Source organism: Schistocerca serialis, chromosome 7, assembly GCF_023864345.2.
Source record: "Schistocerca serialis cubense isolate TAMUIC-IGC-003099 chromosome 7, iqSchSeri2.2, whole genome shotgun sequence".
In the NCBI taxonomy this organism is placed as follows: domain Eukaryota; kingdom Metazoa; phylum Arthropoda; class Insecta; order Orthoptera; family Acrididae; genus Schistocerca; species Schistocerca serialis.
The window spans coordinates 141,128,831-141,141,453 of record NC_064644.1 but is presented as its reverse complement, the minus strand read 5'-3'; the positions used below and the strand labels follow the sequence as shown (position 1 = coordinate 141,141,453).

The following is a 12,623-nucleotide window of genomic DNA, read 5'->3' as shown; positions in this document are numbered from 1 at the left end:
AAAAATTAATCACCAAAGTGAGCACACATATGAATAGTTAAGTGTTTACAGATGATGCAGTGATCGAGTCACGTTCCTAACTGCAAACACACTGCTTCTGCGTGAGCATAAGGCACTAGCGATGAGTGAGACATTTACGTTTCAAATAGATGCTGTAGATAAATATGGGTTAGTGTAAGCCCGTGACAGAGTGGCAAAAAGTAGCAACCATGCTTGGCCGCGCCCATTGCCATACAGTGTGTGAAGTTGCTTGATATGTTGGAGTTAAAAGTGGAGCAGTTCCCAACGTGCCATAGCCACAAAACACGACATCAGAACTGTAGTCGTAAAAACGTCCTGACATAGAGACCGTAGCCGGGTTCCACGGCTTGTGAACCAAAATCGCTTCCAAACTCGACAGGAATTGCTGAAGCCCGTGAATGAAGGCCCATCTCAAGCTGTTAGTGACAGAACATTACGACAGGAACCGTATGCGGTCAACATGAGGAGTCGGTCATCTCGGAAAAGGCCATTGATCACATCGGCCTATAAGACCACAGCAGGGAAGTCCATGGGGCTGGAAGAACTTGTTACCGGTACTGGTTTCCTGATCACTCCGCAATCCTATTGCATCTCGACTGGCCTTCAAAATCACCTGATTTGAACTCCCTCGAAAATCCATTGGCCATGTTGCAACAATGGGTAAAACGCCGACATCAGCATCCCCACAATTAGGTAAAATTGCACGATGATTGACCAGCGATCTGGCTCAGCCTCCCCCCTTATCGTAAAACCCCCGGGATAAGGTTACACAAGCAGGAACTTAGTCAACTACCCAACATTACTAAGCTTGATTTGTGATATGTGCACTCTTTTTTCCTGGCCAGATTGTTGATGCCGTACACGGTAGGTCACCGGGGTGAGGACCTGAAGAACCTGATAGAGTCCCTCAAAGCGAGGCTCAAATTTAGATGACGCTTTATGTTCTTTCCCCTGGCCTGGCAAACGCCTAACAAAAACCAGGTCGCCCGCTATTATATTAGCAGGACGACGCCCCTTGTTGTATCTTGCTGCCTCCCACTTGTGGGTGAGATCTATATTGGCCCTTGCTCTCTGCCAATTCTCGTGGATAATTTCTGCTGATATTTCCTCTGGCAACAGGTCCGAGATCGACCACAAGTTAGCAAGCAGAGAATTTACAGAATAGGCCAACAGTAAAGCGGCCGGGGTGGTTTGATGCGACTCATGGCGGGCGGTATTGAAGACCAAAGTGAGCCACGGGAGGGATCTATCCTATTTGGTCCGGCCCTTCTCGTGATAAATTATCAAAGCTGATTTAAGGTTTTGGTTAAAACGCTCAGCGAACGAAGGCTGCGGATAATAGGGTGTCGTCGTGACGTGAGTCACGGCTTGATGAAAACAAAACCTTCGAAACTCTTTCGAAACAAAGCCAGGCGCATTATCGCTAACCAAAACCTTTGGCGGACCAAACAAGGAGAAAATCCTCTCGAGATGAGCAATAGTATTCTTGGCCGTGACTCCGGTGCTCGGAAACATCCAGACAAATAGAGTGAAAGCATCAACCACAACCAAAATATATTTGTACCCAGCCTGGGTACGGGGCAGTTGGCCCACATAATCAAAAAAGAGGCGCTCCATCGGACGCTCAGCACGTGAAGACTGAAGCAACCCCCAATGCGCGTTAGAACTGGGTTTAGCCATACTGCATTCCCTGCAGGCTCTCACCATTTTCCTAACATCCCGATATAAGGTTGGCCACGACAAGGATTCTGAAATTTTACTAATAGTTTGAAGGACCCCAGATGTCCTCCAAGAACCTAACATTGATAATACCTAAAGACGGTCGGGATCAAGGATTTGGGCAAGCAAATCTTAAACCTCTGATCATAGCGAGTACACAAACACAAAATTCCTCTCCTAAGCTCGTAACGCGAGATAGTACCTCCGGCTTCGAGCCGCTCCCTGATCCTGGCCAACTCCGTGTCCTAATGCGGCTCCTCTTCCAGGTTCTTAAACAACTCCGGCACTTCCCCTAACAAAGCAGCTACCAGACCTTCTTCTCGGTTGGAAACGTAGTTGATCCTCGCTAGCCTCGTCATCGGATTCCTCAAACATGCAGCTCAGGGTGTTGGCTAGCACATTTTCGGTCCCCTTGACATGCCGAACTACGAATTTAAAGGCCAACAAACGCACAGACCAATGGGCAATCCGACCCGTTTTCCGCGGTCGCGCCAAAACCCAAGTGAGTGCCTGATTATCAGACTCTATAAGAAACTCGCGATGCTCAAGATAGAACTTGAATCGCTCGGTGGCGAAGAGCACCGCTAACACCTTCAACTCATACGTGGAATACTTCATCTCAGTGGCAGTAAGGGCACGTGAGGTATAACCGATCGGTCGGCGCTCTCCGTCCTGTTCCTGAAGCAACATGGCCGCAATACCGGAGCCCGAAGCATACGTTTGAAGAATGAAGGGCAAATCAAAATTCGGAACGGCCAGAATAGGGGCATTACTCAATGCAGTTTTAAGAGCATCGAAGGCGCCTTGCTGGTTTTCAGTCCAATTAAAGGGCACCCCTTTCTTTCTCAGAAAGTTCAACGGAGCCGCCAGTTCCGCAAAACGGGGAATGAATTTCCTAAAAAAATTTTCCATACCCACGAACCTAGCTACCCCCTTTTTACTCTTATGTGGTCGAAAATCACGGATGGCATGGATCCTCGAGTGATCAACCTTGATGCCACTGCAGGACACCACATGGCCCAGAAAGGAGATTTCCTGACGGGCAAACTCGACCTTAAAAGGTTTAACAGTTAACCCTGCCTGTTCCAAACGAGCTAGCACTTTATCAGTATGTCCTAAATGTCCTTCGAAGGTCTTACTATAGATGACCAAGTCATCTAAGTAATTAAAAACAAACTGAAACTTTATGTCCTCCAAAACAGAGTCGAGGTGCCTAGATAGAACTGCGGCTCCGGTCGCTAAACCTAACGGCACGCGGTTAAATTAATACAGATTCCAATCTGTCGTGAATGCGGTAAGGGGCTTAGACTCCTCGGCCAGCGGAACCTGGAGGTAGGCTTGATTGAGATCCAATACAGAGAAGTAACGCACTCCCGAACACCATGAAATGCAGTTATGCAAATCAGGAAGTGGGACCGATTCCAAGACCACCTTTTTATTAAATGACCGATAGTCAACCACCGGCCTGTAGCCACCTCCATTACTTTTAGGAACCAAGAATATTGGGGAGGCGTAAGGCGAAGTAGACGGCCGAATGACCCCCTTTTCAAGCATGTCGTCAACTATCTGCCTCAACACCTTCATCTTAGGAGGCGACAACCTATACGGTGCTTGCCTCACCGGTTGATTATCGGTGAATTTTATTGGTGACCCCCAGCTCGTCCGTTAACACACGAGGAAACTTCTCCAAGACTTGCAACAACTGCGAGGTTTTCTGCTCGGTAAGATGCCTCAAGTTACAATCAGAGGCATTATTACTAGCACTACACACCCGAAAATCCGTCGTATAATGGTTACAAAACTAAAACTTGGTAACTGGAGAAAATCGAAAATAGAACACGCCACCCACGTAATCCAATACCAGCCCTGTAAGCTCTATAAAGTTACACCCCAATAGGATATCCATTCCCAAATTCCTCACTACACATACCTTAACAGGCCAAGAAAAATCGCCAACTCGGCACCCCACCTTCATTTCGCCAACCACATCTAAACGCTGGCCATTCACGCCCCGACAGATTACCGAAACACTCCGCAGCACCGGGAACTTACAAATGGACTTATATCTTTGATACCACCTACAGTCGAGAAGAGATATATTACTGCCAGAATCAATCAGAGCACACACCGGCTCATTGTTCAAACTTACGCAAGCGAACGATAATCTAGCGTTCGACACCGCCCGGACTCTATTGCAGGCCCTAGGCATGGGACCGCGGCGACCTCACCTGCGTGCCAGCTGGCGTCAGATGTTCAACATTGCTCCCCCCTTGACCTTGCACTCACGTGCGAAATAGAACTGGTAGGAGCACGGGGCTCACAACCCGAACCACATGCCATTGTTAAGCACTAATGAAGGACAGGGTCCCTTACTTCGATTGCACATAGTTCATTAAGGTCAATCCAACACATTTATTTCAAATAACATGGATGAAGGCGATCCAGTATTAGAATCGGAATTTAAAAGAGCTTTGGAGGACTTACGGTCAAATAAGGCAGAAGGGATAGATAACATTCCACCAGAATTTCTAAAATCATTGGGGGAAGTGGCAACACAATGACTATTCACGTTGGTGTGTAGAATATATGAGTCTGGCGATATACCATCTGACTTTCGGAAAAGCATCATCCACACAATTCCGAAGACGGCAAGAGCTGACAAGTGCGAGAATTATCGCACAATCAGCTTAGCAGCTCATGCATCGAAGCTGCTTACAAGAATAATATACAGAAGAATGGAAAAGAAAATTGAGAATGCGCTAGGTGACGATCAGTTTGGCTTTAGGAAAAGTAAAGGGACGATAGAGGCAATTCTGACGTTACAGCTAATAATGGAAGCAAGGCTAAAGAAAAATCAAGACGCTTTCTTAGGATTTGTCGACCTGGAAAAAGCGTTCGACAATATAAAATGGTGCAAGGTGTTCGAGATTCTGAAAAAAAAGCATGGGTAAGCTATAGGGAGAGACGGGTCATATACAATATGTACAACAACCAAGAGGGAATAATAAGAGTGGACGATCAAGAACGAAGTGCTCGTATTAAGAAGGGTGTACGACAAGGCTGCAGCCTTTCGCCCCTACTCTTCAATCTGTACATCGAGGAAGCAATGATGGAAAAAAAAGAAATGTTCAGGAGTGGAATTACAATACAAGGTTAAAGGATATCAATGATACGATTCGCTGATGACATTGCTATCCTGAGTGAAAGTGAAGTAGAATTAAATGATCTGCTGAACAGAATGAACAGTCTAATGAGTACACAGCATGGTTTGAGAGTAAATCGGAGAAAGACGAAGGTAATAAGAAGTAGTAGAAATGAGAACAGCGAGAAACTTAACATCAGGATTGATGGTCACGAAGTCAATGAAGTTAAGGAATTCTGCTACCTAGGCAGTAAAATAACCAATGACGGACGGAGCAAGGAGGACATCAAAAGCAGACTCGCTATGGCAAAAAAGGCATTTCTGGCCAAGAGAAGTCTACTAATATGAAATACCGGCCTTAACTAGAGGAAGAAATTTCTGAGGATGTACGTCTGGAGTACAGCATTGTATGGTAGTGAAACATGGACTGTGGGAAAACCGGAACAGAAGAGAATCGAAGCATTTGAGATGTGATACTATGGACGAATGTTGAAAATTAGGTGGACTGATAAGGTAAGGAATGAGGAGGTTCTACGCAGAATCGGAGAGGAAAGGAATATGAGGAAAACACTGATAAGGAGATGGGACAGGATGATAGGACATATGCTAAGACATGAGGGAATGACTTCCATGGTACTAGAGGGAGCTGTAGAGGGCAAAAACTGTAGAGGAAGAAAGAGATTGGAATACGTCAAGCAAATAATTGAGGACGTAGGTTGCAAGTGCTACTCTGAGATGAAGAGGTTAGCACAGGAAAGGAATGCGTGGCGGGCCGCATCAAAATCAAACCAGTCAGTAGACTGATGACCCAAAAAAAAAAAAAAAAAAAAAAAAAAAAAAAAAAAAAAAAAAAGATGATGTTACATTTGAATCTAACATTAAACACGAATAAAAAAAATTCAAAAACAGCTGATTTAATGCGTGAAGCGCGAGCTAAGCCAATAATTAGATAAACTAAATAGTTCAGCGTAGGCCGGCCGGTGTGTCCGCGTGGTTCTAGGCGCTTCAGTCTGGAACCGCGTGACCGCTACGGTTGCAGGTTCGAATCCTGCCTCGAACATGGATGTGTGTGAAGTCCTTAGGTTAGTTAGGTTTAAGTAGTTCTAAGTTCTAGGGGACTGATGACCACAGATGTTAAGTCCCATAGTGCTCAGAGCCATTTGAACCAATTCAGCGTAATTCAAAGAAAGAGAAAAACGAAATGGAATCAAGACACCACACTGACAAATATCCAAAAAACCATACAATACTACTCAAAAAAATACAATGAAGTGGGGAGCAGTCGTTCAGCCAACATAACACTTCAAAATGAGTTCAATAACACAGCTGCGTGCCCCAGAAAACAGCAAGACATTACATACACTTTATTTGACAAATACTCATTAACATTACGCCACTCCTATTTGAACTGCAGTGTCCCAAAGAAACAGGCGCTTATTCTGAAAGAACATTTTTTTAAATATATGTTTAAATTACAGCATTAAGGAATTTCAAATGTTTCCCCTTTCTAGGCGGAGGCTGAGCCAGAAACACAGAACGCCACAAAAACAAGTTTTGCTGTGAAATATTACAGGACACCCGGAAGCTGTAACAGACAACGGGTCGGCACCCACAAATAACACAGGCTAAGAGTAAGGCTGGGAGCACATCCTACGAGACCTTGAACACACTATGCTCACCACAAACTGTAGACATTCCAGCTGAACATCCGCTTGCGGTGGCTGCCAGAAGGACAAAGCAACTAAGAGGCCCACGTTGTGCTGCTTACACAGGCACCTCTATTTGTACAAACATCTAGGCCAACACCAACTCCAGACTCCCCTCTTACTGCCAGGCTTGGCACAGCTTATATGAAATGCCTTCCAGGCAACCAGTAACCGCTGCAGGAGTTTCACGATTAGCAAACAGCCCCAGCGTGACAGACATCACACATGTGCTTACGCCCGAGCCACAACTTCGCCACTCTCATCGGCCGCCCCAAAACGACTGCCTCTCGCCGTCCCGCGCGTCCCAGCCGAAAACGCAACGATGCTCATACCGGGGACGCGCCAAAGATAACAAGCCGATCGCTGATGATCGACCAGCGATCTGGCTCAGATGAAATACTAATCGATGGCTTAACCTGGATGCGACGTACTTGAACAAGTTTGTGGACACACTTCCCAACCGAATACTGGTGGCTATAAAGTCCAGAAGCGGAATTACACTGTATTAAATGAAGGCCGCATGGATTTCTGTGGGGGTAACTCATTTTTTGTCCGGTGAGCTTATATATTCAATTGTATTCTCCCACTAATCTTATTCTGTCAGTCTGTAACCAGTATACTTTTATTATACAGAAAGATATAAAATTTTGTTCCTTCACTTGAATTTGTTTACGAGACGGGCAACTTCTAACGTAGCGTATAACTTTGTATTACAACTAATAACTCATTTTAATTTTTTAACTGTTTCGTAAATGACAGTTAACTTCTAATAGATGATTTCTGATGTATTGTTACCGATCATGAATAGTCACACGTATACACGCTTAACATACATCTAGGTGGTACAGTGAACGTCATGGAAATAAAATTAACGAAAATTTTGCGACTAGATGTCGCTGGAATCAGTATAATGTGCAAAATAAAGGACGTGCGGTACACGGCTGTTCCTCAGTGTCCGTCTGAGATATTCGGTATGGTTGCCTCAACGCAGGTTCGCGCACTGCTCATAAAGCTCTTTCACAACAGCTTTTAATGTGTGTCAGGAGCACTACAGAATTTCCGTTCACCCAAAGCTATGAAAAAAGGCGTTGGTCCGATGTGTTCCATGGGTCTGGAGAAACTAATTACGAAATTCGAAAAGACAAGTTCTTTTAAAGAGCAGTGTGGGAGAGGGAGGAAAGCAATTATGGGACGTCAGTAGAAGACGTGACCTCAGCTTTGCAGGGGGGTCGAGCAGTGGTGTGCTATTACATGAACTGGGAACCGCTCGAAATTTGGACAAGTTTGTGAGGACGGTGAAAAAAATTCTAAAAATATCCCGCATTGCTACTCATAAGAAATTATTCAGAAGTTGCTTCAGGATAACATGCCAGTAAGACAAATGCTCGGTCTACAATTGCTTGCTCGCATGGAAATGGACAATTAGTGTCCATGTAACATTCTGTGGACAGAGGAAGCCCACTTCCGTCTCCAAGGAAACGTCAATACACAGGATTGCAGAAGAGAACAATGGAAAATGCACTTGCGCATCAAACGGCACCACTTCAGTCTGTCAGGGTAAATATGTGGTTGCAGCCGAAGGCATCGTTTTCGGTAGGGACATATTATTTCGAGGAGATTAGTACTGCGGGCTGTGTTATCTGCATTGTCACTGGTAAATGCTATGAGAGTCTTTTGCGTACATCATTCCAAGCCTTCAACAGCTTGAATATATGGCTAGGATAATTTTCATGCAAGACGGTGCTCCTCCGAACATTGCACAGAGAGTGAAGCAACCACTGCAGAAGCATTCTGGAAATACTAGCATTGTGAGCCGTCATTTCCCTACATCCTCGTCGTCCAGAGCACCCGGTCTTAATCAGTGTGACTCACGGCTGTGGCGTTATTTGAAGGCGCTGTATTTAGTGCTCCAATCACAAACGTAGCTGACTTCAAGGTACGCATTGAGCCACGCATTGTAAGCTTAACCCTGAGGCACTCCGATCCGTTGTGGAACATGCTGTTCCTCTATTTCAGCTGGTGGTAGAAAACTGTGGACGACATATTGGAAATGTATTGCGTCAGTCCCAGGTCAGTGAAAAGTCAATTTCAGTGTTGCTATTTATGCAGTTTTTAGCCTCAGGACCATTAAAAACCGATTTTGCCGTCCGACGTGGCACTACCTGGCCGTGGTGGGTGGCGTTCACTGTGTCACGACTCCTCAATACCAAACTTGTACACTCATGCACATTGCACAGTAACATTGGTTTAAGGTGCGTTTCACATCATAAACGTCGTATTGAGATTCACTTGCAGTGGAACCCATCTACGTTATGACGCTTACAGTACCGTCTACTGGGAGAATTTTTGTTCAGTTTCTCCTTCTAAATGTCATTTATTGTAATTTAATAACGTTTACAACCAAAGCGGCACATAGCCGGACCTTTACCGAATGCAACTCTTTCACGGCTGAAGGCCTCCAAACAAGAAATCTTAACAATTCAACAAGATAAAAATCCAATTAAGATAGCAATAAGATAATTTTTAAAAAACAGCAAACATATGCAAGGTGCAATACAAAAGGCTGAGGGCCACAATTAAATTTCAAAATTTTAAAATATATTACCATAGTCTTATAAAGGCAGAAGGCCTCAGTGTTTAAGCTTGAAAGATAATCTTTAAATTTAATTTTGCAAAAATTTTAAGACAGTGAAAAAATAACCATAAGGCTAACTTTTCCCCATCTTCGATTACATTCCGATCTAATATGCCGTCATTCTGGGCAGCGGTTCTTTTTGTACAGTATTTTGAAGCTGGAACTTTGATTACAGTCATCCTATGTATCATTCAAAAACGGCCTTGGCGCAGTGGTAACACCGGTTCCCGTCGGACAACCGAAGTTAATCACTGTCGGCCTTGGGTAGCACTTGGATGGGGGACCATCCGGCTCTACCGAGTGCTGTCAGCAAATGGGGTTCAATACGCCCTTGGAAGGCCAGTAGAGGAGCTACTTGATTGAGTAGTAGCGGCTCCGGCCCCGAAAACAGACAACGACCGGGAGAACGGTTCGCTGACAACATGCCCTTCCGTATCCGAATCCAATAACGGCTATCGTCTGAGGATGACACGGCGGTCGGCCAGTACCGGTGGACCTGCTGACGCCTGTTTGGACGGAGAGGGGTGTACAGTACATCTCAGTTACTGCCGTTTGCGATAATTTTTTTCTAGAATCAGTCACCATCAGGTGAAGCGATCACATATTAGACTTCCTACATTACTGACGTAACAGAATGATTAATGTGGGAAGTATAGTGGCTAGAACTCGGACTGACCTTGTAGACGTTGGGGTTCCTCTTGGGGTCGGTGAGCACGTCGAAGGCGGTGTAGAGCTGGTTGAGCATGCAGACGATCTTCATGGCACCGCGGGCGTCCGTGTTGGCGGCGCAGTAGTCGCTGAAGCCGACGATGCCCGAGAAGAGCAGCGTGACGCAGTCGTAGCGGCGAGCCGGCACCGGCCGCCGGTGGCGCAGCTCGTTGGCCACGCTGGGCGGCAGCACCGAGTACAGCAACCTGCGGGCAGAGAGAGGCGCACGTGGGGGGCTGAGGTGCTGCCGTCACACACGGCGAATCGAGCCTCTACTGACGTCTACAGCAGTGTGTCGTCTTTAAGGCACATCGGCGCTGCGTGCCGTATAATGTTTCTTAATTGTACGTGTTCAATTTCGATTTATTATGCGCTAGTAAGAGAGGAGAATCAATTAGGCGGTATAAAATACTGTAGAAATGTGGACCTAGAAAGGACGTGTCAAAATTGGTCCGATACCAGAGCAAGATGTCGCGGCTGCATAGGAGAACAGTGCCTTATGGCGACACTTTGTGGCAGGGACAGATAGTGGGTGATGTTGGCCAGGAGTATGTGAAGTACGGCTATGTTCTCGACTTAAGGTCGAAGTTCTTAAGACTGTAAAATGCTGGTTCTCCTGCTTGGACACTAAGCATCAATAAATCCATGCAAATTATAATCTATAACATGTATGTGTGTGTGACATATGTAGGTGTTATGTATGCATGTTCCACATCTCCTGTACTGATTACTACCAAACTCGCTCCACAAGTAGTTGACTGTCTAGAAAGAATCACTGTGAGGGTAAGAAGCACCCATCAACCAAAGGGGTGTTGATGAAATATCTGCGTAGCCCGTGACATTCGAACACCCATATTTTATTCATCCATTATTTGAGGAGGAACTTCTGGGCGCTCAATACCGAGGTTATCAGCCCATTATTTGAGAATGAGAGCACTTAGAGACTTGCAACAAACTTTACACACAATTTCAAACATTTACGAAACTTTTTCTCACTGACGACTCCTACAAAATCATGAAAGGAAAAAAGTGCCGCTTAAAGAACAACGTTTCAAGTTATTACTTATTTACTACTAACTGTATTCGTGACACGTTTTGCAGACATAATTCACATATATCACTGAATGTTCCACAAAAATTACGTCATTGTATGACACTTATTTCAGGAGATATGACATAAATACGGAGATGTATGAAAAGCTACCGCTTCATGAAAGACGTTTAAATTTACTACCTCGTTACTAGTAACTCTATTCCTAACACTTTTTTGAGGTGATGTCCGCATCTGCTGCTGAATGGAACTACAAAAAATATCATTGTACCACGCACAGTTCAGGAAATATAACTTCTAATACTGAGATGGGTCAAAAACTGCTGTATCATGCATGACGTATCATTACTTCTTTACTACTAACTCTATTCGCAACACATCTAGTAAAGGGTATCCACATACGCCGGTGAATGAACCTAGAAAAATATGCCAATGTAAGACCAATATTTCAGGAGACATGGTATCATAAACTTCTGCATCGTGGATGACATTTGAATTTATTACCGTAGTTTTTTTATTAGTAATTCCGTTCACAACAGATTTCGCAGACAGTAAGCACATATACCACTGGATGTCCCTGCATGAAAATGAAACTGCAATGCGAAATTCGCTAGATATACGGATGTATTATGTGCACAAATACACTTGAAATACGTTAAATATGTGTAAAATGTATTTAAGATGGACACTTACAATTTAAAATCCGGAACGAAATACTGTAGGGCTACGAACTAGCTAGTGGGCTGAGTGTGATAACGTGGAGAATGGAAGGAGAACGAGGAAACGGACAGACAGCGAAGAGGAAGGAGGAGACAGGCACCGACAGCTGGAGAAGGAGGTGTATAGAGAGCTAGAGGAAGGAGAGATCAACAGAGAACAGGGAGAGAAGGGGACAGACGAGAAAAGGGAAGATGAGGAGATGGCTAGAGACAGAGGGAGGAAGAGATAAGCAGAAAGATGCTCGAGGATGACATGAACAGGGATAGGGGTAAATGGAAATGGTCAGAGAAAGGTAAGAGGAGGAGTGGGATATAGAGAGGGGAGAGGAGGAGAAGCACATAGAAAGGAAAATGGAAGATTTGAACATGGAGAGGAAAGAGGAGAAGATTGACGGGGAAGAAGGGAGGAGGATTGGCACAGAGAGAGGGGGAGGACGGGATCTACAGAGAGGGTGGGGTGGGTTGGATACAGAGGGGGGGGGGGGGGGGGAAAGGAGAAGGAAGGGTTGTGCACGTACCCACACTGTAAATGTTGTAACGCAGAAGTTACGTCAACACTCAAGTGGGAGACACTCGAGCACCCGTCCCGTAGTTCCGATATCTCCCCATTTGATTATCACGCCTTCGGTTCCTTAACGCCTTGAAGGGTCGAAAATTCTTTCCGGACGAGGATTTGCAGCAGGCAGTTACCGACTTCTTCTCGCAGCAAGACGCGATGTTTTATCATTTCGTCGGTGTGATGATTTCCTCAATGCTCACGGCGATTTTGTCCTGTACGACCTTCGAACGGAAACTTTTTTATCGGCCGTTTCATAACATTTTATTAGCCCGAGAGCTTTCTTTCTGAACGTCCTAGTCCATAAGTAGCCGTTGTCTGGCATGACTCTGTTCTTATACTTGTGCGGGCCGCTGTGGCCGAGCG

General features: G+C 45.1%; 1 protein-coding gene across 1 annotated transcript in view; it reads right to left on the bottom strand.

Annotated features, from left to right (window-relative positions):
* Window positions 1-12,623, bottom strand: part of LOC126412732 (guanylate cyclase soluble subunit beta-1) — a 261,772-nt gene that overhangs the window by 68,430 nt on the left and 180,719 nt on the right. The window contains exon 11 of the mRNA XM_050082463.1: window positions 9,900-10,137. Within this exon, the coding sequence (XP_049938420.1) occupies window positions 9,900-10,137 (238 nt within the window). The remainder of the gene's footprint in view (window positions 1-9,899; window positions 10,138-12,623) is intronic.